Below are 26,571 nucleotides of genomic sequence, written 5' to 3' on the forward strand. Positions count from 1 at the left end.
TGAAACTGAGAGGGTGGACGGAGTTTCACCTCAACAACAGGAAGGTAAAGTCAGTGAATGTGGGTTTGAACAGTGCCACTGATCCCTCTGGCCCTGCGCTTTTCAAAGCCTCCACTGGGAGGCGCTAGAGGACTTCAGGGGAGGCAACTGTGAAAAGTGCGGCATCATATTGAAAGTGAAGTCATGTTGAAGGATGAAGCGGCGGGAAAAGCAACAGTGTCCACAGTGATGATGAAAGTCTCTGACTATAGTTGATGTGTTGATGATTTGATTGGAGGAATTGCACCAGCAGCCTCAGAATGAAGACATTAGTTGACTGGTGTCACACCGTGGTGAGGTTTTGTCTTGTCTTGGGGTTTTGTCTCGTCATTTCCTGTTTTATTTTGACAACTTCCTCTCGTTTCAGATCACAACCCTTCCTCATGTTCCACTTGTTCGTCTGACCCAATTACCCATTGTTTCCAGCTGTGCCTTGTTCCCTTGTGTGTTCAAATAGTCTGCGTTCCCCTTGTCTTGTGCCAGAGTGTCTTCGTCCGTCACGTCTAGTCCTGAACCTGTTCACAGCCACAGCCTTTGCCTTAAGAGTCCACAGTAAGACGGTTGTTCCTCGAGATCGAGTGATTTTTTGTTAATGCTAAGTTTTGTTATTAGAATAGGATTTTGTTTACTAGTTAGTCTTTTTCCTCCTTGTGAGTGATTTTTTTGTTATCAGTGAGAATAGGATTCTTATAGCCTGTTTTATTTGATCTCTCTGATCCGCGGACAATTGCTTGTGTGAAATAAATTTACTTGTTTCCCATTAATCCTCTGCGTCTGAGTCCTGCCCCAAGTCCCGGCCTGACAACTGGAGAACTGGAGGAGGTTTCAATGGATTGAAAAATATGTTGAAAAACACGATATTTATTAGAATGTGTTTCAAAGAGATGGTAAAGCATGCAGATGACAAAATGTGTTTAAAAAAGACATTTAAGATCAAACACAAAGGATTATTAAAATGTTATTAAATATACATGTTTAAGAACATACAAATGTGAAAGATGTTTTCAAAAAATACACATGTATACAACATTTATTGTTGGAACCTTTTTTAATATACAAAGCAATGACCTTGACCTCTGACCCTGACCCGTCTGTTTCTCCTGGTTTCATTGGTTGTGGCTTCATTTGATCAGTTTTCAGATTTGGTTTCTAAAAGGCTTCTGATGTTTTTTAACAGATTCATCAGGAGAAAAACAAGCACAACTGCAGTCACACCACACACACACACACACACACACACGAGACTGGCAGTTTTGACTCTATCCCTGTGCGGAATGTTGTCCTTGTACTTCCTAATATTGGCTGCTTTTTACTGGCCCTATAGTTGATGTTCAGATGATCATTTGTGACTCACCTTGATTTTGTTTTTTTGCCTAAACTGCACATTTTCTAAGTGTGCTTTCCAATACTTTCAGTTTCTTTTGTGCCATGCTATGGTGTTTCTCCTGTTGTCTTTTCTCTACCCTCTGCTACCTTGACTTAACCAAGTCCAATCGTGACTTGGTATCACACACATCTTTGACAGCTACATTTTCGTTCAACTCATGTTTTGTGCATGACCTAAGACTGTAACCTGTTGCCTGGTTCAGTAAACAACAGCCAAAACAACGGTGCTGTCCAGGTTGACCAACACAAACAACATTGTCCAAATGGTTCCCGCCAACATTCTCCAAATAAATGCACCATGACAAAAGCTTTCTACTAGCACTGTACCTCAGCCAGTGACCATGGATAAAAGTCTTCACATCCAATCCTAAACAATCTGCTGCAACCTGAATTTCTACTTCTGTGGCCCCCACCGTCCAACTGAGGTGTCTTGTCCTTTGGCGGCCCTACCACCTTCCTAGAGGTCCATGTAGGGGGCCCTATTGAGCAGATTGATCCCATTCTTGCATAGATGAAAACTTTGGCCACTTCTGACCTGTGTGCAAAATTTGCTGAGTTTTCCTGCATGTTCAGGGGCTCAAATGTGGGCGGAAAACGGCGGCGGAAGAATAACAGTGAGAAATAAAGATAGGAAGAACAATGGGGTCTTGGCCCTGCGATGACCTGCTCTGCTTCAGAGCTGCTCTATCGCCGGGGCTCTATATATAAACAACAGAGAAAAATCAGTCAGGGTTGCGTGAACAGACATGAATTAATGAGGTGCACCTACATTGTGACAAATATACACCATAATAACAAATATACAATGGCATCTTACCATTGAGAAAGTCAATGAAGATCTGGTCTTCTTTTTTCTCCTCCAATTCTTGCCGAGCTTTTGCAAGTTCTTTGGTGAGAAAACAATTCCTTTTTTCTGCTGCAACCCTTTTTCTGAGTTCTCTGCATAGGATTGAAAGCGCCTTTCCACAGGCGTCTGTGGAGGCCTTGTACTGTTTGTCAGTTGTCTACAGGAGTACTGGAAAACATAGAAGAAAAACTGTCTCCATGAATGTTGCTTTGTGAGGAATAACTGGGGACAAAAACTCAGTTAAAAGTTGCAGCGCCACCCTGAGGTCTTTAATTTCAGGATCATCCAGGAAAGAAAATTTGTCAGGGCTAAACATGGAACAAAGAAAAACAATACAAAAAGTGATGACATACATGAAAAGGTTGTAGATGAAAGATGAAGATGCTTGATTTCATCAGGTCTGTTGCCATCTACTGCCATTGTAAGAAAGTGCATACAAATACTTGAATGACTGCGCGCAGGTGAACAGCCTGTAGATGTTTTTCAAGGTTGCTGTAGGTGTGAGTATGGTTAATTCCAATGTATTTTATGTATTTCGGGGCTGAGCCTCAGCGAAGTCCTGCTCAGATCTGAGCAGGTCTTCGCAAGGCGAAGACTCGATTGTATTTGGAACGTTTCTTCATTATTATAGTTCCGCCGCCGTTTTACGGCCCATTTTGACCCCCTGAACATAAAAAATATGTAAATTAAATTTGCCACCTAGGTTAGAAATTGGTGAAAATTTCAAAAAATGAAGAGAAAATGACAAAATTCCACTCTCTAGCGCCCCCTAGAGGCGCCAGTTAAAAAAGCATGTTTAACTGGCCACTAAAAATTAGAAATGGCCCTAGCTTCAACTAGGAAGGTCAAAAAAATATGGGGGAAAATTCCACGCGTTCGTCGCGTCAAGCCCGACATTTCGTACGCTCTAACTTTTGTCGCCCGACAAACAGGAAGTGAGTTATTTCCACTTTTATTTTGCCTTTTTTTTGCCCTTTTTGCAAACGTATTTCCTTCTAGGAAGGTCGTAGAGACATGGGGCCAACACCCACGCGTGCGGGCAATCGGACCTTTGACCCCAGACAAACTGGAAGTGAGCTATCATCTCTTGTTTGGAACAGAGTGAAATCACAAGGCTCAGAAAGCGCAAGTCCGAGGGGCTTGAAAATTGAATATGTCATAGACTGGACCTTCAATCCAAAGAATCATCAAAAAAAATTTGGAATTTTCAGACCGTTTTTGACGAAAAATCGCGAAAAATCTCGTCACAAAAATTAAAATGCCTCTAGCGCCCTTTAGGAAGGTCGAAACGACATGGGACAAAAACCTACGCGTTCCTTGGATCGAGACCTACAGTTTGCTATTTTCACTTGTTTGAAATAATCCACAATCACAGAACTCAACAACCGTGAATGCTGCAAGGTTCAAACCTTTTGTATTACACAGACCAGACTGTCAGAAGGTCAACGTAAAAAGAATGGTCCGGACGCGTTGCGCCGTTTTCATTTTATAGCCCTATAAAGTTGATAGATGTGAAAATTTAACTCAATGAAAAAACACATAGGAAAACGAAAAATGCACCTAGCGCCCCCTAGGAACATCGAAAAATCATACAACAAAAACCCACGCATTCGTCTCATCAAGCTCTACGTCGCGTATGCTCTAATTTTTCAAAACCGACAAACAGGAAGTGAGATATTTGAAATTCTTTGAGCTCGCCCCAAGGAAAAAAAAAAGTCTGTTATTTCACTGACCACGCCTACACCTTTATTCACACCCCAGATAACTATATATAGATAGCTGAAGCCCTTAGCTAAATATATAGTAAATATGCATCATTTGCATACACAGGCATATGATGATTACACCTCTTCTCCCTCTTTTCTTCTCAACACAGAAATGCCTGCAGTTTCCTTTACAAAAGTGCTACAGACGTCATTCAAACACCTACGTGTTTGTCTCATCAAGGCCTATAATTTACATTTGACAGCATCTTTCAAAAAAAAAAAAACAGGTTGAAAAATCTGCATCATTTGCATAGACTTCTTTCAGCAGATGTCGCCGGGCGTCGGCAGAGGACGGGGGTCAATTGCGGGCGTCGGCAGTGGTCGGGCGTCATCGGGGGTCATCAGGGTGTGTGTGTGTGTGTGTGTGTGTGTGTGTTTGGCCAGCAGAGGGCAGTGTTACTGCAGCTTGGAGTCATTTTCAGCCATTTTCAAAGCAGTGGCTCCAGTGCTTGGATGTTTCCCAGAAGCTTAATTTGTCCATCACTGCTTTGTCCTGCAGTGTGTTCTGCTCCTGTTTTCCTGCCACTGCTTCTCACACAATGTTTGCTGCCCGTGTCTTTTGATGGAGTGAGCAGCTCCTTGAGGACCAGACCATCTTCACCTGTTGCACCAAACTGCTCCTGGGAGCCACAGCCACACTTGATGCACCCTGGCAGAGAGGGGCGTGGCTGCACTTCAACTCAACACAGCGTCATGTGATTTCAGGGAACTGGGAGCAGAAACACTGATCAGAGAATCTAAGAATCAGAAAATATCACAAGAGCAGCTCAAAATCCAAGTGCTTCTCCGTCAGGCTGCATGTTGGCTGGAGGCAGCAGCAGCAGTGTGAGTGAACGGTGCAGCACGAGTCCTCCTCTCTGTTCAGAGAGGGTCGCTCTAGGTGGACACAGGTGGCTTCTTTCACTCCTCTCTCAAACCATCTGTCTTCTGTGTCTAAAATCTGGACCTTTGAGTCTCGGAAGGAGGGGCCTTTGTCCTGGAAATACAGATGAACCTCTGACTCAGCAGAGGTGTTGATTACAACACCTGCTTGATAATCAACACCTAATGTTGAAAAATCAACACCTTGCTATTAGTCGGTACCAGAAGCCTTGGCCACACCCACACCTTCAAAGGTAATCTGATTGGATTTTGGTCATGGGATTGGATGGAATCTTGAAAACGGGTTCAAAAGGGAAAGAAGGATTCTGAAATCAGATTAGATGATGGAATCCAATCCTAATTTTAATCTGGATCAAACCTTCAGTTTGTGTTGTTCAAAACATTTCGGTCGCTGCTCTCTTATAAGGAGTGACTATACCAACAGATCTCTAGCTGGTCAGATGCTCTCCTCCAAGGAGTGGCTATACCAACAGATCTCTAGCTGGTCTTGCAACCTCTGACCTGCTATGGCATATTCTTGTCTTGTGGTCACTCGCCAGTGTCGTCATTGTCCTTGTTGCTCAAACCATGTATATTCCATTTTAAACCACCACACTATCAACTGGAGAGTGTGAGGTCAGTACTGGTTTGGAACCAGTGGATGATGGTTCCAGCACCAAAGCCAGTTGATCCCACAGCAGAGGTCCAGTGTTCCCAGTCACAGTGTGAGAGGAGGATGGTGACGTCCAGCTGCTCCTCATTCATCCAACATCTGCTGCCAAACTGCTTCTTTTCTCAGTTCCCCACTCAATTATTGATCAGTTCATCTTCATCAGGCCTCAGTATCAGTCCAACACTCCATGGTCACATGACCTTCATATGTTCCACACTTGACATGTGACTGAGAGTCTGCTTCTTCTCACCAGTCACTCCATCATCTCCATCAACAGTCAACGTCTCTGTGATGATGCGTTCAAGGACCGTTGCTGTGTCTCAATTCAGGGTCTGCATCCTTGAAGTACGCATTTTGAAAGGAAGTTGCGTCATAGCACTGCGCGAAGGCTTGTCCCAATTCCCAAGGGGGCTTAGGACGCTCAAAATGCGCAGTCGGAAATACGCACTCGTTTTAGCCGATTCCAAAGATGCACCGCTACTATCCTTTGCGTACTTGGGTATCCCATGATGCTTTGCGTGCTGCTGTAAAGCATCGTAGGATCCTGGGAAGTCAGCTGAAATTAGCGGCATGTACTTGCAAAGACACGACATATACATTTAAATATTGAATTTTCACATAAAGTATCCAGTTTTTAACGTAGGATTTTACTTATTTGATCATCCAACGGCATCGTTAGATTGCTAACCAATGGTTAGCTTGATACTATAAAAATGTCACTTCCGGGGTTGGCCAGCCGGAGGGATTGGCGGTGACGAAACGAGGAAATACGCCGAAGGCTAGACCGTCCCGAGTGGTTACCGGGGAGGCGGGGTTTGGTCCGTCCTTCTAGGCTGGGTACTCGAAGAACGCTTCCTTCAGACGGAGGACACTCGGTCTGAAGGGTGCAGACCCTGAATTGAGACACAGCACGTGAGTCCTGACTCCTGCTGTCTCTTCTTCTCTCTGCAGCTTGGGGTGAGGGAGGATGAGGAGAAGAGTGAAGAGGAGAGCTCCATCTAGTGGTGGCTGATAGAACTACAAGTGGAGCTAAACAGCAAGCTGGCACGACCTTTGACCCCAGTGGAGCCTGGCGGACTGGTTCTCCCTACAAGCTGCTGTGGTTACTGGGAGAGACGTCCCAGAAGCCACTGGTGGACCTTGCAGTGCCACATATGGACTCTTGGATTGTTCTTGGCCTTCCAGTGAACCACTGCGTGAGCACTGGAGGGGAACCATGACTGACCTGTCCTCCAGGGGGGAGGGGAGTCCTGGTGGTGAGGAGCAGCTGCAGGAGCTTCTACAGCAGCAGAAGATCAGTCTGGAGAGGAGATGTGAACGTGTGACTGAAGGTGAAGAAGCAGGAAGTCAAACCCTCCTCAACAGCATCTACACTGAGCTCTACATCACTGAGGGACTGAGTGAGGAGGTCAACAGACAGCATGAGGTCAGGCAGCTGGACACCAAGAAGACCAAGAAGACCAAGGAGAGCCTCCACCACCGTCCAATCAGGTGCAGCCAGATCTTTGAAGCCTCACCTGAGCAGCAGGGACTCAGAGTCAGAGTGGTGCTGACCAACGGCGTCGCTGGGGTTGGAAAAAGCTTCTCAGTGCAGAAGTTCACTCTGGACTGGGCCCAGGGCCTGGAGAACCAGGACCTTCATCTGGTGCTTCCTCTCTCATTCAGGGAGCTCAACTTGGTCAACGAGCAGCACTACAGTCTTCTGGAGCTGCTCCATGTTTTCCATCCAACATTAGAGAAGCTCACAGCAGAGCAGCTGCATGTCTGCAAACTTCTCTTCATCTTGGACGGCCTGGATGAAAGCAGACTGGCTCTGGACCTTGAGGACAACCAGGTGGTGACTGACGTCACTCAGAAGAAGTCAGTCAGCGTCCTGCTAACAAACCTGATCAGAGGAGATCTGCTTCCCTCGGCTCTGCTGTGGATAACTTCCAGACCTGCAGCAGCCAATCAGATCCCTCCATCATGCGTGGACAGGCTGACAGAAGTACAAGGCTTCACCGATGACCAGAAGGAGGAGTATTTCAGGAGGAGGTTCAGAGAGAGAGGAGATGTGTCCAGCAGGATCATCTCCCACCTCAAGGTCTCCAGGAGCCTCCACATCATGTGTCAGATCCCGGTCTTCTGCTGGACCACTGCCACAGTTCTGGAGAGCATGTTGAGCTCAGAGGAGAGAGGAGAGCTGCCCAAGACCCTGACTGACATGTACTCACACTTCCTGCTGGTCCAGACCAAGAGGAAGCAGCACAAGTATGGAGGAGGTCCACAGGAGCTGATGGAGGCTGACAGGGAGCTTCTTCTGAAGCTGGGCCAGCTGGCATTTGAACATCTGGAGAGTGGAAACATCATGTTCTACAGTGAAGGCCTGGAGAAGTGTGGTCTCGGTGTGACTGACGCCTCTGTGTACTCAGGAGTTTGTACAGAGATCTTCAGAAGAGAGAGTGTGATCTTCCACAAAACCGTCGACTGCTTCGCTCATCTGAGTGTCCAGGAGTTTCTGGCTGCAGTCTACATCTTCCACTGTCACACCAACAGGAAAATGACAGAAGATGGTCCTCCTGGAGAATCCCTGGATGAGTTCCTGAAGAGGATGATGGAGAAATCCCTGCAGAGTCCAAACGGTCACCTGGACTTGTTTGTTCGCTTTTTCCATGGACTCTGGAATCCAACCAGAGACTCTTAGGAGGCCTGCTGGGTCTTACTGACAACCATCCAGGAACCTTACAGAAGGTCATCAACAACCTGAAGGAGATGAACACTGGTGATGTTTCTCCTGACAGAAGCATCAACATCTTCCACTGTCTGCTGGAGGTGAAGGATCAGTCAGTGCATCAGGAGGTCCAAGAGTTCCTGCAGTCAGAGAACAGAAACTCTCAGCCATCCAGTGTTCAGCTCTGGCCTACATGCTGCAGATGTCAGAGGAGGTTCTGGAGGAGTTGGACCTCAGCAAGTACAACACAACCATGGAGGGAAGATTGAGACTGATTCCAGCTGTGAGGAACTGCAGGAAGGCTGTGATACGTTTAGGGTACGTAAACACTGTGTGTGTGTGTGTGTGTGTGCACTCAAAATAAGAAAACTGGTGGGCTGTTACATTAACTCAAGCGTAACATATTTTATCTAAGCTATACTTTAATGTTTCCAAGATGAACATGATTAAATCATGTTGGGTTTACATGAAATAAAACAACTAAACATTCACTAAATTCATTCATGTTGCCATAAAGTGAAGAAATCACGTTCAAGTAGGCAGGAAAAGCAAAGTAAACATCGCGATAGACCACGAGATATCGATATCGCGGCAATTTGCAAAGACACCTGGGAAGAAGAACTGTCTGGTGGCATGCATGGAAAAGTTAAGGACTTGAACTCCATTAATATTCATCTAAATGCAAACGAAATACGATGCAAAAATGTCGTTATCCCTTAGTACATAATTTTCAGCGGTGGTGGTTAGTTATTTAATGTCATTAGACTAAAAAGCCGGCCGTCACCGTGAACTGTCTTTTCGCTAGCATGGCGATGTTTAAGATAAATGTTACAAGTGGGAAACTCGTTATGGGGGGTGGTTTTGGCGAATTGCTGGTTAGTGCGCTTTGCAGCAGAACTGTGTGCAGGTTGTTTGGTGTATTTTACACTTGAGCATGAACATTTGGGTCTATTGCTGCGCAGCCGTCACCTTAAGCCCCCCCCCGCCTCCCTTTTTTTAAGCCGTGGTGTAGAAAGTGGTGGTTTACGTTATCACGTAAACCACCATTGGTACTGTGTCTTCACAGCCACCAAAATTGCATATCTTTTTATTATTTGGTTTAAATCTGTTCTGAAAAGCTTTCTAAATGATAAAAACATCCAAAGGAAAACGAAAAACCTTTTATGGCAACGGGAACTTAACGTGGTCAGGAAACGGTTTCTAACCGCCGCTTCTTCTTCATCTTCCACCTGCGCCACATATTCGCGTCGCGCTTGGTGTGTATAGAAAAAAAATTGCTGGCGAAACATTCGCCTTTTGGCGTCGCTTATTCGCGTCACTTCGCCTTTTGTCCGGTGTGTAAAGACCTTTACAGTTAAGTTAGCCACCCGCCTGACGTTAACAAAGACTGACGTTTATCAAACTTTTTTGCGTCGACCTCTACACACTCAAGACAAGTGTGTTGAGGTGAAGCTGCAGCAGCTAAAGCTAAATCGAAGGAATAGAGGTTTCATGAAAATAAGACGTTTTGTCATATTCTAATTGAAAACCACCTTTTCATTACTTGAGTTTGCATCTCTCAATTATTACTGGCTAACTTGACCTTCATGGACAAAAATTTATTGATCTCTCTCTCAATTTATCACAGCAGTTTGTCACTAGAGTGTGTCTTTCATCCAAGTGTGCTGTCCCACTACATTCATTTGCATCAGTGAAGACATCTTTTCTTGAAAAGGTATGAAGTGTGTGTGTTCGGGGGACGGTGGTGGTGATGGTGGTAAAAAGTAACATTTTCAGTGCAGGATTGCAGTGTGGCTGCAGCGATGCCTCATCTAGAGATTAGAAATCTTGCATATGTTTTCTTTTTGATGTGTGTTAGTTTCAGCCAAATGCTTTGTGTGAAAATTATCTCTTGGTAGTCTTGATAGATACACCGTAACACAATTAAAACAATATGCACTGTATATGTTTTGAATTTATTAATCATATCTATGTTGATTGATCAATCCCTAGTCTTTGAGCTACCTGTTCCACTTGTCCAGATCCAGGTGTGTCAGTGATTACATACTGACTTTCATGGGCATTAATTGATTGTTCTCTCAATTTCTGATCGCAGGAGGGTCCTGTCCGACTTAACCTGTGTCTGCATTCAACTGCAGAAGTGCCTGCTGGGAAAAATTCATCCTGCCAGACCTGGAGTTCTCACTAAAACAGTGAATGTATTTTAGGTGAGGAGATGTGGAGGTGTAAGGACTGTACTGTATCTCTATCTAGTAGACTTGCGCTGCTTAAACATATTAAACTACAGCACTGTCATAGGCAACCCATGCCCCGACACAACATGCCCATGTACTTTTAAGACATGGAATGCTGTTCACATTCATTTAAGTAGAGTCCATTCTAAACAAAACTCTCAGGAGCTGCTGGAAGTTTCAACATTCAGTTGTCATTTGTGCACTTGTAATGATCTGCTTACAAAAAAGTATTATTTTGTACATATTGGCATTCATTTGAGGAGTAATGAAACTGTTTCTTGTATGTTTGAGGGTTGCAGTTTTAGAACAAATGTGTATGGAACATTTCACTCTCACAAGAATAGGAAACACAACCTACATATATTGAAAGATTTCAAGCCAGGTGTAGTTAAAATCACTGGAGTTTCACAAGAATCCTCTGATAATCCTGAGGAAGAGACACTTGATCAAGATGACTTTGCATTTGAAGTTAGAGTAGAGTAGAGATGTAAATGTAATGAAGAACTTACCGGAAGTAATTGAGCAAAATTTTGCTGCAGCGTTGCTCAAGTTGGAGCATTTTGCACATGTGCCAGGCACAAAAATTGATGAGTTCTTAGAGGAACTGCACTACTTGCTAAATTCAGCAACATTACCCCTCTCCATTAACACTCTTGAGGGTGTTTTTCAGAAACATAGTCCCACTACTGATCAGTCTGTGATAAGAGAAGTAGCCACTGCTCTATGCGCATCAAACCCATTGGTCAAAGCCATAGGGAAGGGTGGTTCCCTGAGCACATCTTATCACCGTGAGCAGTATTATAAAGAAAGCTTTATGGTTGTTGAACCCATCGAGTACATACTTGATGCAAAGGAAAAAAGAAGTTTTCAGTATGTGCCTGTACTGAAGTCTTTGCAGCAACTCTTTGACAGGAGAGATGTTGTAGACAAGGTAGTTGAAAACCACAAAGCCCAGCAGAGTAACAGGGTGACTGGTGAGCAACATACTTGCAAATCTTCTCAGGATGGTTCATACTTCCAGGGAAACAGTTTTCTCTCGGGGGATGAGTTGAAAATTTTGGTTAGCTTATACATAGATGACTTTGAGGTTTGCAACCCTCTGGGTACTTCTCGTAGGAAACATAAGCTTTGTGGAATCTACTGGACTTTGAATAATTTCCCTCCAGGCTCACATTCATCACTATCTTCAATTTACTTGGCAGTCTTGTGTAAGACGGATGATGTGAACAAGTTTGGTTATAACCGTGTCTTGCATCCTCTTCTTCAAGATATAAAAACTCTGGAGGAAGAGGGAGTTTTCGTTCCATTGCTTGGCAGATGTCTCAAAGGCACGATTCAGTTTGTTGCAGCAGACAACCTGGGAGCCCACAGTTTAGCTGGTTTTAATGAGTGCTTTTCTTCTTAGGAACAAGAACAGACATCCAAGCAGAAGAAGTGAAGTCAGGTGCATTCAGTCTCAGGACTAAAGAACTCCATGACTGTCATGTGAAATCAGCTCAGGAGAATGGCACAAGCTGTTTCGGGGTAAAAAGTCACTGTGTTATCACTAAAACTCTTGCCCACTTCAGTGTTAATGAAGGTTATCTACCAGATGTCATGCATGATGTGTTTGAGGGCATTGTGCCTGTGGAGCTTGCACATTGTTTGGCATTGCTGATTTCCAAAAAATATTTCAATCTGGAAACCCTCAACAAATCTATCCTGCATTTCCCCTACAAATGGGCAGATAAGACAAGTAGGCCACATGTGATCCCACACACGTTTTCATCAAGGAAAACAATAGGTGGAAACGCCCATGAAAACTGGGCCCTCTTAAGACTACTGCCATTCATAATTGGGCATCTAGTACCTGAGGATGAAATGGCATGGAAAATACTGATGGACTTAAAAGACATTGTAGAGCTTGTGGTTGCTCCAACACACACAGATGAGTCCATCGCCTATCTTGAGGGAAAAATTTCAGAGCACAGACAAAAGTACCAAGAACTCTTACCTGATGTGAAACTGCTCCCAAAACATCATTATTTAGAGCACTATCCCCATCTGATCAAGATGTTTGGTCCACTTGTGGCACTCTGGACCATGCGATTTGAGGCCAAGCATAGTTTTCTTAAGCAGGTTGTGCAACACACCAATTGCTTTAAAAATATCCCCCTCTCACTCGCTACCAAGCATCAGCTAATGATTTCATATCACTTGAGATCATCCAGTTTTGAAAAAACTTCCTTTGAGATTACAAATGTGTCAACAGTTCCTGTGGCTGTTTTGAAACAGGAAATGGCTCAGACTATTGAACAGAAGTTCCCTGGTACAACTGAAGTTCACCTCATGAAATGCGTGTCAAGCAAAGGTGTACAATTCAGAAATGGGATGATAGTTGCTCATGGGTCTACAAGTGGACTGCCTGATTTTGGTGAGATACTGCAGATTTGCATTGTACATGCTGAAAAGGCTTTCTGGTTGGTACAGGAAACATTTCAGAGCCTTTGAGCTGGGTGCATGTGCTAACAGAGAAACTGTTTTGATTGAGCTTGGTGAACTTGCTGATTACTACCCTCTAGCAGACTACTTTGTTGGACATCTCAGAATGGTGACATTAAAAAGATACATCCATTTATAAAGTGCAGTAACTGATTAACCCTTCCACTGTTAGAAGAAGAGAAGAAATGAATGACCAGGAAGGTTAAATGGTGAATGATTCTTTTGTCCTCTGATTAATCTGTTAAATTTCAGATCTGCTCTTGTTAAAAGTTAAATTTCCTTGTTGTTCTCTTTCTCTTTGCACAGATTGTGTAATGACTGCCCCGGTGAAACTAAGAGTCATCCTAGGAGAAAACAATTCCCAGAGATTGTTTCTTCCTGATGGGATTCCATAGTCTGTCAGTGAACTCTCACAGCAAATAATGACACAGTGTGGAATAGAGGGGGATTTCAGGCTTCAATTCATGGACACAGAATTTGGGAATGAATTCACCAACTTGCTGACAATGTCGGATGTCCAGGACAAAGGAACCATTAAGGTCATCTTTAATTCAGATGCCCCTGGTCAGTCTGGTGGCTCAGCTCCTCCTCCCCCCACTCACCCCTCAGCTTCTGCCTCCTCCCGCTCTCTAGATGACTCCTCATCCCCTTCATCTTGCTGCTCATTTGACACTGACATATTGTCTTCTGCCGAGTTCACCTCCTCAAGATCGTCTGCATGGCCTGTAGTCTTCCAGGTTCCCAGGTTCTCCTATGATACTGAGCTACAGCTGGTCAGGGCCAATGTTGCTTTCATAGAAACCGGAACTTTGTTAAATCCTGATGCAAAACTAAAATCCTCTATTCTTAGTGGCTTAGCTGAAACGATAATCCAGTACAAAGTGTACCTCTCTGACTCAGAGTTTGAGGATGTTGCAGAAGCTCTTATATCAAAACATCCATGTCTGAAAGAGCCAGGTTCGGTCTCTGGATATGGTGGATGGAAAGCAAGCTTGAAGTATAAATTCGGTAACTACAGAACAAAGCTCAGGGAGCTTGGCTGTCCAGAAGTTACAGTGAATGCCCTAAAGCACAAACCTGATGGCAAGTGCAGTCCTGCCTATGGTGTTAAGAGGCCGAAAAAAGCAGAGGTGAATTATTGCCCCGCCTATCCAACAACAGCAAAGACGCTAGAAATAGTCAGAGTGGCACTCCTGTCAGAAGTACAAAAAAGAAATAATGATGAGAAGGTCGCAATGATGATGGAGAAGACCTTTGCCCTCAGAAGGGAAGAGGTAGTTGGAGAGGCACCTATGATAGCTGACTTCAAAAATAAGGTGGCCAGCTCTCTTCCATGTGCGTGAGGTGAGTGAATGAATATGTGATGGAACAAACTGATATTAATTTAATACACTGCTACATTACATTACAGGAAAACTACTTATGAGACGTCACAAGTGAGGATGTCTGTCCTTCTGCTGGGACTGTCTGACTGCAACTCCACTATTGTGGAAATGACTAATGTTCTGTAAATTAGATACATAACTCAAATCAATTCCTGTACACAATTATAGATTTAACGAAGGGGGGAATTTACATAAGAAAAGGTTTGAACTTGTTTCAGTTTGAAATTGTATACGTCATACATGAAAATGCCAGACTATGCCAGACTACAAAAAGGGTTGTTTTAAAAGTTAAAAGTTGTCTCAGCGAGGTGAAAGCTGCTCTATCGTTAGGTTGTGATGGTGTTCCTAATGTTTTTTTTCATATTTTCTCCGATCTGTTTACTTGGATCTGTTTACTTACGGACAGCGTTGACATCAGACGAGAATGCGTCCTCAAAGGTCTTTGTGTCTACTTGAATGAAGATCCAGAGAAGCTGGTGAAGGAGTATATGGTATGTGAATTTACTTTTTATGTTTACTAAGGTTTTGATCAGTTGAACAGCTATGACAGTGTAATGGAAAATAAGTATTCTTGGCATCCCGTGTAATCTGTTATGTCTCACTGTATAACCGTCTCGAGACATTCTCCTCATCGCCCGCCAGGGTGAGGCCACTGGATGTCTTCTCGAGACATTCTCCTCGTCGCCCGCCAGGGTGATGTATTCGTTGTTTTGTCTCCTCTCATCCTCCCCTCCTCTTTTCCTTATCTTATCCTCTCCCGGTCCACTGTATAAGAGACCTTCTTCTTTTTGTCTCTTTGCACTTGCACTTGCATTCATTCGAGCTGTTGCACTTGTTGCATCTGTTCTGTTGGTTGTACTGTGTTTGTGCCTCGGAGCTCCGATCTTTTATTTTCTGTTCATTAAATTACTTATTCACTCAGAATTTCTGCCTCAGTAGCTTTGCTCTTTTCCACAACAATTTGGCGTCACGAACAGGATAGCTGGAGACCCATCAGTGAAACTCTGGGACGTCGAGGGCCACGGACCAGGAACGGAGGAATCTCCTCATTCCCCCTCTACCTCGAACCAAGCATTCAGAGACGAGAGGATCGGCGTCTAAGAGTGGATCTGATCGGCTTCACGTCTATCCAACGAACCTGGAGAGAAAGTGCTGATTCAGAGATCGGGTGAGAAGTAATTGTTCTTCTTCCAGACATAACAGTGACCAAGGTGTTTTTTTCTTGTCGTCCACAAAGGGTCCTCCTGCAGGACGGAGCGCATGTGTTAGTCGTTTCTGTATGGGTAGGCAGTGATTGTGAATCGCTGCAGTGCCAGTACAGAGTGTGCGTTGGCCAGGCCTGTCCCGCTCACCAGATATCCAAGAAGGTTGGTGAGGGCTGAGCGGGCAAAACCTTTGGTGATAAGGCACCGAAGGGGTCAATTTTTCTCTACCTTTCTGCGCCTGAGTCGAAAAAGGGGGCACAGGGACGCCTGTGCAGCTACAAGTAATAAGTCTAGACAGGGATGGGGAAGAACCAGAGCAAAGTGGCTGCTGCAGTTCCCCATCGGGGACAAATTGTGGACAACATGAGGAAAAAATATGGTCCAGATTGTCTTGACATGTTGGAAATTTGGGTTGGAAAATATGATTTCCCAGCAGGCGGATCACTGAGTTTGGAGGAATTGAGAAACCTCCGGGATAAATTGAAGATAGCCGAGGGAGAGGTTACAAAAAAAGAAGAAAAAAACAAACAAATATGCAGTTCTGATCATCAAAAATCATGAAAGGTGTTTTTCATTTTGGAAAACTGAAGCAGAAGTCAGGGACAGGAAACAAGTAAAAAAAACGTGTAAACAGCGCTGGGCGCTGGAGCACAGGGGTGACAGAGATAACGGCAGATGGTGCACACACTCAGACACACTCCCCGGAGGAGGGAGAAAAGGAGCCGCTCACACACGAGCATTCAAATGCACCAAATCGTCTGTATCCTTCTCTTACAGGCCCGAGGGACCCTCTCCTGGACATGCCTGTCTTCCCTCCTCCCGCCTGCCCTCATCCAACGCTACCACCGTACAACCCTGCGCACTCCAGCACCGACGCCGCAGCGTTGCCACGTTCATCAGGACTGCCGTCAACCAAACGGCCAGCCTCATCACTGCTTTCAGACAAGGGCTGCTCCCCCAGATCGCCAAAGCAGTTAACAGAAGCTGCTGCGTGGGGATTGAAGATGCCCGGCTGACAGAGGTCCGACGTCATGCAGTGCACGCTGAGAGGCTTCTGCAGGAGGCCAGCGATGCAGAGGACAAGAAGATAAAGAGTGCCTCCCTCACCATGACAACCGACGAAGGGCGACTAGCAGAGACAGAGGCGAAAAGGGGGCGTGCCACATCTGCGGCCGAATGGGTCACTGGGCCAGAGAATGCCCTGACAAAGGAACACCTCAGGACACCGCACCAAAGGACACCGCGGGCAGAACCATGCCCACCGCAGCCAAGAGAGTGATCGTGAGGGCCGGAAAAGAGGATCCAACTCAGAGCAGCTGAGGGGGGAGAGTGGAGTGCGGGACACGGCATGGACCCGGCAAGACGGAGCCCCGGCCTACAGCGTCTTCGCAGGGAAGTGATGCACACACACACATGCAACACGGTTCTTGCAATGAAGAAATGCTTGCTGTCCCCTCTAACTTCCCTTCCCCTGCGGACACCTACACTGATTCATATTCTGATGTTGACTATTCCGAAACATATACTGATTTACATGTTGATGCTGATTTTTCTTCTGACAATGATTTAGGTTCGACTGATTGCTCTCAGCCTGACGGTGAGACATGCATTGACACTGACACAGAGTTCGAGGTTGATTTACGTGACCAAATTTTGAGCACCATTGACAGGTTTAGAGCGTCGTCACGTGCCGCCTCCTCCCACATACACGTTGTATAAAGAAGCTGTTTTTGAGAAACTGCCGCGGGTCACTTTTAGACTTATGGGTAAAAATATCACGTTCCTAGCCGATAGCGGAGCAACATTGTCGCTCCTTCGTGCAGAAGAACTTCCCCAATGTAAAAAAAAAAGTGGGAGATATGTTTATTCTGTCGGAGCAGCTGGAACGAAGAAGAGAGAGCCTCTCACCACTCCACTTACTTGTATTGACTACAGCGACGAGACATGCACATCACAAAACCAAATTAAACACAGCTTCGTATTGTCAGAAGTGTGTCCGATGAATTTGTTGGGAAGAGATTTGTTTCTAGCCATGGGCATGAATCTCATCTCCACCCCCGACGGGTTGATTGTTGCCAGGTCGTTATCTTCCTCGACCTTGGCTCAAATTCCTAAGCCTCTCTTGCATGTCTACCAGTGGTTGCTTCCCCTCGAGGCCCCAGAAGAATTGATAGAGGCGGCTAACGATAAGGTGCCGGGTGATGCTCACTTCATGAAAGCTCCCAATTTGCACTGCACAGCCAGTGCAACTTGTGAAAGAAACAGTGTGTTTGAGAGTCAATTTTTTTTTTTTTTTTTTTTTTTCCAAGCGTGAATGATGACCTCTTTGTTTCTACGTTGTTTTGGGGCCCCCAACGATGCGTTGCCTCTGTTTCAACCACACCAGAGCAGAGCGCATTTCTTTTTTTTCCTGTCCGTGGGTCTACCCCACACATTTCAACTTTCCAAGAGTCCAGGCGATGAGTGGAAGGACCTAGGTCCGTTTTTGACGAAATGCCTGTCGACCAAAGACTGGCACCGAAAGGAGCGGGGACATTTTTACTCCCCCACCCTGAATGTGCATAAGACTGATTTTCCACCGGAAGCACAGGCTCTTCGCTGTCTGCACCTGACAGAGACACGTGACAGCGAGCGCCACAACACGAGTTTTGCATGTTTCACTGACACATCGCAGCTGCCCGAGGAACTGAGTGAGGTTCCCTCCTCACTGTGGGCTGCTCACAAATACGATGTGGGTCTGATCAAAGGTGCCGAACCGGTGAAGATCACACCCAAAAGTGATATTCGGCCCAACCAGCCGCAATATCCTCTGAAGCCAGAAGCTGTTGAAGGGATCACTCCTGTTTTTGATTCTCTTCTCGAAGCAGGTGTCATTGTCCCATGCCCCGACTCGCCAGTGCGCACGCCCAGTTCCTCCTCAACGTGATGACTGGAGGTTTGTTCAACATTTGAGAGCAGTTAACGCTGCTGTCCACGCCAGGGCACCGAACGTGCCCAACCCACACACGACTGCCTTGCAGAGCTAGACACAATTTTCTCCCCCCGACCTGACCTGACCTGACGAACCCCTTGCTAATGCTGATTTTGTTTTCTACGCAGATGGTTCAGCATTCCCGGGACGACAAAGGCGCCAACAGAGTTGGTTACGCAGTTGTCTCCGACTCGGAGGTCATCTGCTCTGACTCCCTTCCATGTCACCTCTCAGCACAAGGGGCAGAGCTATTTGCGCTAACTGAAACGTGTGAATTTGCAGAGGGCAAGTCTGTCACAATCTACACCGACTCCCGTTATGTGTTTGGTGTCGTTCATGACTTTGGGGCACAGTGGAAATGCAGGGACTTCCTCAAGTCAGACGGGAAGCCGGTGTTAAATCATGTGCTTATTGCTGACCTCTTGCGAGCCATACTTTTGCCCTCCCAAATAGCAGTGTGTAAATGTTCTGCTCACACTAACCTTCGTGACCCTGTTTCCCAGGGCAACGCCAGAGCTGACGCGGCAGCAAAGTCCGCTGCGAGGCAGCCTGCACCCTCGTCAGCCCCGATGATGACAGCCTCATTTGAGGAGGCTGATGCATCACTGGCTGAAATGCAGTCCCTCGCCACAGCGAAGGAGAAGGCCGCTTGGCGCTCCGCCGGCGCATGCTGGGACCACGTTACTGACATTTGGGTGGGACCAAACGGTAACCCGTGTCTGCCAAAACATTTATTTTCACATTTCGCTAAATTGACGCACGGTTTAGACCATGTGTCAAAAGGGGGGATGTTGGAATTAATTAATCAATTTTGGTTCACTGGAGGGTTTTCAGTCGTAGCACAGAAGCATTGTGAAGCGTGTTTAATCTGCCAGTGGAGTTGTTACAACACCTCAGTCATGGCTTTTGCCACTTCGATCTCCAGCTGTGTATCGGGGAGCCCCTTCACATTTAGGCCATCCATGTTCAGCACAAACTCTTCTCACATTTCTTGCAGAGGAACCTCTTGTCCTGCCACTTTCCAGCGATGTCCGCTCAGAAACTTGTGAGGATGCCTTGCCTTGTCTTGCCATGTGAAAAATGATTTCCGAGTAGGGTTCCAGAGACATTTACAATGAACAATTAGCTTTTCTCCTACAACCAGTGAGCAAATCTGCAGCGCTCTGCCTGAGTCAACACGAACCTCTAACTTGCTGATCTCGTACCTCCCTCCAAAGACCAGGGTAAAACGCACTGTTTTTTGTCTTTGTGTTTTAGTGATTTTCTTTTTTGTTCTTCAAACTATAAAAATAGAATCAAGCCATTTTCAAATTTTCTTGTATTTAATATCACACAGTTAAAAGGAAAAATGTCTCATATTTCATATTTGTTTTTTTTTCATTGTAAAACGAAAAACAAATTAGCGTCCGTTTTTGGTTTTTCAATCCAATGACCAAAACATACTCGGACCATAATGGACTTATTGGTGATTTTATTTATGAGTCAAATAATGCAGCCACGTTCTTAAAATGAAAAAGCATTTCTGCTGTTGCTTTTTCATTTGGATTATGGTAACTGTCTGCTTCCACACTCCAGTGGTTCTGCACATTAGTATAAATAGAGTGATTCTCTATCATGACATCACAGGTTGGCGGCACACTGACTCATTCCATGAACCTGGACACTGATGATCCAGACTTTGGACCAGATGAGCCAACAGGCCACAGTGGAAACGGGTCAGAACATGGGACTGGCTGCTGAAAGTATACAGGTAGGTGGCACTGTCATCCCAAGTTGTGTGGTGTGGAGGATCAGGGCCAAAGTTCCAGATGCTCACAGATGTGACTCTGGATTCAGGAGGAGTGTTTGAAGGCTGGACTCCCAACAGTGATTGGCTGCTGAGGACTTCTCAATCACAATCAGGTTTTTTAGTGGCTGTGAGATTGAAAGTGAGATTGCATTGTCCAGGGAGGAGGACAGCAGTCAGTCATGTTTCACCTCCAGTCAACACGCAGTGGTTCACATGAAGGTCCAAGAGGCCTACAGACCTACACAGAGTCTGGATGTGGCAGCACAGTGGCATCATTGTCTTTGTTGTGTTGTTTGGTTATTGTGATCCAATGTAATGTGAGAGAGGGACGAGTGCAGTTCTATTGGAGTGAGTTGCTTACAAATACAGATTGCACAATTTTTATCCCAATTGTTAAGTGGGAAAGAGACCTGTCTCTCCAGCCTCACTCTAATTTCTGGAGAACAATCTGCCTGAACACCTTTTCACTGATAAAACAACCTAATCTACAATTAATACATTTTAAAGTATTCCACAGGATCCACTACACCGGACAGCGGATGTTTCAGATGGGCATGACCGCCTCTCAGACCTGCTCACACTGCACAGTTAATGTTCCAGTAATGGGCTGCTTTGCGGGTTGGTGGGGGGTCGGGGGTTGGGTGCCCCGGCGGGGGATGTCTACCCCGGCGGGGGATGTCTGCCACGCGGTGGGCTGGGCCTGATGGTTGGTGGGTGGTGCTCCGGGGGGGGGTCCCTGGCTCTGGTCTGGGGGCCCCCTTGTTGGTGGGAAGGCTGGTCCGTCCCTGTGTCTGGGGACTGGCGCTGGATCATACGCGGTGGGTTCACATGCCTGGGGTGGGGCTGCGCGTTCGGCGGCGACCGCTCCTGTGTGCCCGGGTGCGGTGGGGGGTGGGCCCCCTTTGGCTCCTGGATCCCTGTGGTGTCCCCGTCCCCGATGTCGCTGAGGGGGCGCCCTGACCGGGAGTCCCCCCTGGTCACATGATAGGTGTTTTTTTTTGTTTTGTTTTTTTTTTGTTTTTCCCCTAAATTTTTAATTAATTAATTTATTTTCTTCTGTTTCGGGCGATTTGTGTCTTGGGTGGTCGCTGCCCGGCCTTCTGGCCGGGCGCCGCGGGGGACTCGATGTGGGCGGCGACCGGGTCCCCGGTGGGCCTGCCCCCAGTACGCTCTCCTCACCCTTGCTATGGGGCACCGACTGCACCCTCGTTGGCGAGGACCTGGCCCCCACGCAGTCAATGACCCACTGACATTATCACTAGGGCTTTGGATGAGGGTCTCCATCGCCCTGCTCAGCAGCAGTGTGGTTGCCCCATGGCCTTACCACCCCTCCATTTTAAACGCACCATAGTTCAACACACCAGCAAGTGCACATATACACACACTGACTGGGGGGCGGTATATGCGCCATACTGGGTCCGTAGGGGGGGGGGCCTCTGGGTGCCCGGGCCTGCTTTGGGTACCAATCCTCCCGGTGGGTGAAGGGGCTGGGTCCTGTTATGGGGATGAGTCCGGTCTCGCTTGCCCTGTGGGGCCCCCGTCCGGAGAAAATCAGTGTGTAGTTCAAACTTTGTGCGTCTTTGTGTTGAGTTTTTCTGCTGTAGTTGTGCTTTTCTTTTCATTCCAGATGAATTCCACTCAATTTCCTTTTCAAACCTTGTAGGTGTTGAGTGAGCTGCAGTGCCCCCTGGCTGCAAGCTTCATACTGTGACTCTGCCGACCGAGGTAAAAAACCAACAAACTCTGACACTTTGCTGAGGACCTCCTGGAGGAGCTGAAGGTGCAGAACCTTCTCAGGCCTCTCTGAGGAGGAACTTGCGGCTGTCGGTCCTCTGCTGCCCCCTGCTGGTCACACAGGCCTCTTACACCGCCGTTCTTCTGTTCAGCACATATTTAATTTTTTAATGGCTCTATAAACGTCACTGATGAGACGATTTTATGATTCCTGCAGTTAAATTTTTTTAATTCCAAATCTGCAAAAAGCTTCTGATCAATGAAGACAGAGTTGATTAAAATGATTTCAAAATTGACCCGTTTGAGAAAAGCTGCACTGTGACATTGTTTGCATGTTGTTTTAGCTCTCAGTTGCTTCATTTCGCATTTTTCTTAAAAGCTTTGTTTAGTGGTCCATTGTGGTCAATGGGACACTGAACATCCGATTTGTGTGCCCGAGTTTTAAGAGGATCAGGTGCGGACATTTTAGCATTTAAATTATTATGGTTTATTAGCATAGGTACGTAGTACCTCACCTGTCCGTTCTTTTTACAGTGCTTCCTGAACACCTCACCGGCACACTACAGCCGCCTGCTAGCACAAAGCTGCGCAGAGCCTCCTCGTTGTTCTCCTCACCTGGAGGACGCTTGGTGATCAAGACCTGTGGCCCAAAACTCGGTCCTATAAGATAAGTGCAGGAACACTGCCGCTTCGCCCGCACTTGATTGTGCTAGCCGCCCTGTACAGACGGTGGACGGTGCATGTTGCTTCCGTCCCGCCTTGGTTTTACTTGTTGTTTTTCCGTTCTCGCGTTGTTTTTCTTCGTTTGCTTACGTCGCCACTGCTGACCCTCAGACAGCAGACGTTACACTATCAAGTCGCCTGTCCAGCTACAGTGGTGTGCGTGTGCGTGTGTGTGTGTGTGTGTGTGTGTGTGTGTGTGTGTGTGTGTGTGTGTGTAATTGCATTGTTTGTTTGTTTTTCTTGCTATTTCAGTACATGTGACAGATTTTAGGGAACTTTTAGTAACCAACTGTTTATCTTTTCTTTTGTAGTCGCTGAGAGCTGCTGGTGGTGGCGGTGTCCCAGGTGGTGGGCCCCTTCGAGTGCTGTGACCCGGGATTGTGGTTGTTTTCTTCTTCTTTTTTTGCACTTCACTTTCTTTGCAGGTGTGTCACGTGTGAGTGGGGTGTTCCTTGTTTTCTTTGGTTCCTCCCCCGTTTGGCCCCCTCATCGGTAAGCCTCAGTTTCTACACCAAGAATAAGGAGCTCAGTAGCTCCGTTTTAAGTGTTGGTCTGTTTGTTCCTTTTATTTTTAAATGTTGAATAAAAGTTGGTTTGATATTTTAAACATTCTGAACCACGTCTCCTACTCCTTCCTAGTAGAACTTACCTGTGTGCCTAATCATTACTTTTGTGTTTAGTAGAACTCCCTGGGTGAAATTCCCAGGGTGGCGTTGTCGGTTCCTTTTCATTTTGTTAAATTCCCAATATTAAATCTTGCTTTATCAGATAGCCATAACCACTCTCATCGCCACAGGATATTTGAGTCAAACTGTCGTGTCTACTTCCCAGTCTCAATAAACATGTTCACTACTGCTTTGTGCGAGCTTCTTAAATGGAGGTTTGTTGGGGTTTTTCCCTTTTTAGAAGCAAGCCACATATTTTGTGTCTTTCCACCACAAGACATTGGCTTTTGTCACTCTCATTGGGACACTCATTGGGAAAAAGTGGCATATCGGTCTTTCCCGCCGCGAGGCGCTCGTCAACATACTGCTGTGAAAGAGGGGTGACGTCACAGAACGCGAGGTGCATTTAGGTGCTGCTGCGTAAAACGCAAACATTTTCCTGGGCAAATATTCATTTGACAGACGTAAACAAAGTGAAATATGACTTCAATTTAAGTTTGTTTTAGTTTGTTTTTATAAACACACAAAAAAGTTTGAGTTAGTTATCGTTTTTGAAAAAAGTTCTTGACTTCTACTTTAGAGATATTGATGACGAGTTGTTGTATATAAACGGTGTGACTATGTGGTTCGGCAAGCGGTGGTGCTGTCTGTACATAGCTTAGCAAACGGCTAGCGCTAGCACCCCCTTTCAATGCCAGAGTGAAAAGATCCACACGGAGTGTTATGACCCACGGGTGGGTCTAGGTGCCTCTATCTTTGTGTCTGTGTGTGTGTCTGGATGTCGGCTGCTGATTGGACGCGCCACGGCTGAGAAGGAGGAGCAGTCGAGCCAGCCTGACGGTCATCCCTCCTCCGCTCCCAACTCTGCAGTTAGTCACTTCTGAAATGCTGTTAGAGCACGCAGCCGTAGGTAGTGATGGCCGATCGAGGCTTTGTTGAAGCTTCGACACTTGTTTCAAAAAATGGTTCATTAATCGAGGCTTCAATGACACAGTGCTCGAGGAGGTCATCTAGTGCTCAATAAAATGAAGTGCAATGGAAACGTGTTCATTGTTTCATAGGTTGTTTGGGATTTCATTCGCCATGCATTCTTGTTGGACAACACTACATGCTTGTATGGTTCAATGCTGACACAATACAATAAAAATGAAAAATAAAGAACATTTCTCTTTTTTTGGCACGACTGATTGTAGTAGACTATAGCTCTTATACTTAGCCTGACAGTTTGTGCAATGAATTATATTATATCCTAAAACAAGACTAAATAGCCCATAGTTTAAAAATATGTTCAATAGTAAGTGTTCAGTGGGTCAGATGTCAAATCTATTCATTATCTATTTAAAATGTAGAATAGATGAGCTAAATAACACATATATAATACACATTGATGGGAATTGAACCGTCGCCTCAGTCTTGCAAGTCCAAGATTGTCATAATGTACCACAAACCCAAATCACACTCCCTTTTTTTCATCTAAGCTGTTTGAGTAGCGTTAGCACACCGTGATTCCTCATCAACTACAGGCCTACACTTCAAATAATTCTGAGAAAAATCCAACGTAAAGAGAGCACTTCCATTAGGAAATAGTCAACATGAAATTTCGTCTTCTACTGACACCTGCTGGTCAAATTGAATAGTTGCAAATATTGTGAAGAAGTTGTCATCTAATTCTAATCCGAAACAATATGGCCATTCGAAGTGAAGTATTAAGACAATTAATCAGGTTTGTACTGCTTGATTGAACACATTCATCCCGTTCCAGTGCACTAAAACCCACTTCCCTTCAGGACCGTGTCAGCGAAGGCAAAACTTCCTTGAGTGACGTTGTTTCCCAGCATGCAATGCGAGCTAGCGATTCACAATACTATTTCATCACAAACATGGATGTAAAAAATAAAAAGGGACGAAAAATGAAACTTCAGGAACACCAACCATTGCAATACAAGCAGAACTGGGCCGAAGTTTTATATAAGTTTTATATTATGTACACCATAATACAGCCTTCTGGTTGACAACCCATACTATATAAGGCGTGTCCTCCTATGGCACTTCCGTGGGTGGAAGCTCATCGTAGAGGTCACGTGCTGGTTGCACGTCACTCCACCGATCACCTCTGGGCCCTTGCAGGGTATTTGATTCAGGGGGTCAATGTAGTCAGTCGCAACAACAGAAGCTTGCTGGCGAAAATAATGCACTACAAGTGGATGTCACACTTTTTTTTTGTTTTGTATGAGCATTTAAAAAAAACAACAACATAAGGAGGGCTACAACAACACTTCGATGCTACGCTTTGTGCCGTTGCTACGGACCCCAAACTCTCGTTCTTGTTGGATTCGGGTTCGGAGCAGACTGGTGGGAGAGTTTGTGTACAGGTTTTGCAAAGGAACGGTGTCTTCAGTTATACACACGCTCATTAAAGTCCCGACCGTTGAGGAAGCTGGTGCCGCTGCACGCCGTTTCCAGCAGAATAACAGCGAAATTACCAAAATAAAAACAAATCAGGAAAACATGTCTTTGCTATGCTTTTATTTACAAAGTTAAAATTCTTCTAACTTACAAAAAATGTGAACGAAAAGGTAGAAATATAAATACGAAGGAATACCTATTTGTTCAGGGGTGCGCAAAGCCGGAGCCCTGCATTTGCTGCGCTACCCTTTTTAAAAAGGTCTCCGTTGCGCGTTATTTTAATATGTCCATCTCTTTTAGAAGAGAAAGCATCGCCCCGGTCTCATCCTCTCTCCAAATGTCAACATTCTTATTCGCGTTTGCCAGGTTGTTTCGCGCCGTCTGTTTTGTTAGACGACGTAGTTGTGCGGTCATGAGTTGCGAGAGCGAGGCGTGGCGCATGCGCACTCGCATTGTCCAGTGCGATTAAGGCACATGGCAGAGAAATTCGAATTCCAATCGCATTATCTGGGTGTCTCAATCGGAGTTCTCCGATTCCAATCGGAGTTCTCAAACTCCAATCAAGGTGTTTACATGCACGTGAGTTCTCCGATCATAATCAGACTAAGGCAATAATTCGATTTTCTCTAGTGCCATGTAAACGCACTGAATGTAGTGGTTCAGACCAGACGCGAACAGGCGCGCGGCTCGTGCCAT

General features: G+C 45.7%; 2 protein-coding genes and 1 long non-coding RNA gene across 3 annotated transcripts in view; 2 read left to right on the plus strand and 1 right to left on the minus strand.

The window, feature by feature from the left end:
* Positions 1-8,600, plus strand: part of LOC142890456 (NLR family CARD domain-containing protein 3-like) — a 32,745-nt gene extending 24,145 nt beyond the window's left edge. The window contains exon 4 of the mRNA XM_076029510.1: positions 6,837-8,600. Within this exon, the coding sequence (XP_075885625.1) occupies positions 6,837-8,255 (1,419 nt within the window). The 3' untranslated portion in view covers positions 8,256-8,600. The remainder of the gene's footprint in view (positions 1-6,836) is intronic.
* LOC142890598 (uncharacterized) overlaps positions 6,191-26,571 on the minus strand; it is a 163,182-nt gene continuing 142,801 nt past the window's right edge. Inside the window, exon 3 of the long non-coding RNA XR_012927089.1 lies at positions 6,191-6,498. This is a non-coding gene — a long non-coding RNA (uncharacterized LOC142890598). The remainder of the gene's footprint in view (positions 6,499-26,571) is intronic.
* Positions 8,420-26,571, plus strand: part of LOC142890656 (NACHT, LRR and PYD domains-containing protein 12-like) — a 154,022-nt gene continuing 135,870 nt past the window's right edge. The window contains exon 1 of the mRNA XM_076029875.1: positions 8,420-8,600. Within this exon, the coding sequence (XP_075885990.1) occupies positions 8,476-8,600 (125 nt within the window). The 5' untranslated portion in view covers positions 8,420-8,475. The remainder of the gene's footprint in view (positions 8,601-26,571) is intronic.

Source organism: Nelusetta ayraudi, unplaced genomic scaffold (genome assembly GCF_046127955.1).
Source record: "Nelusetta ayraudi isolate G7.1 ecotype Tasmania unplaced genomic scaffold, CSIRO-AGI_Nayr_v1 ptg000003l, whole genome shotgun sequence".
NCBI classification, from domain to species: domain Eukaryota; kingdom Metazoa; phylum Chordata; class Actinopteri; order Tetraodontiformes; family Monacanthidae; genus Nelusetta; species Nelusetta ayraudi.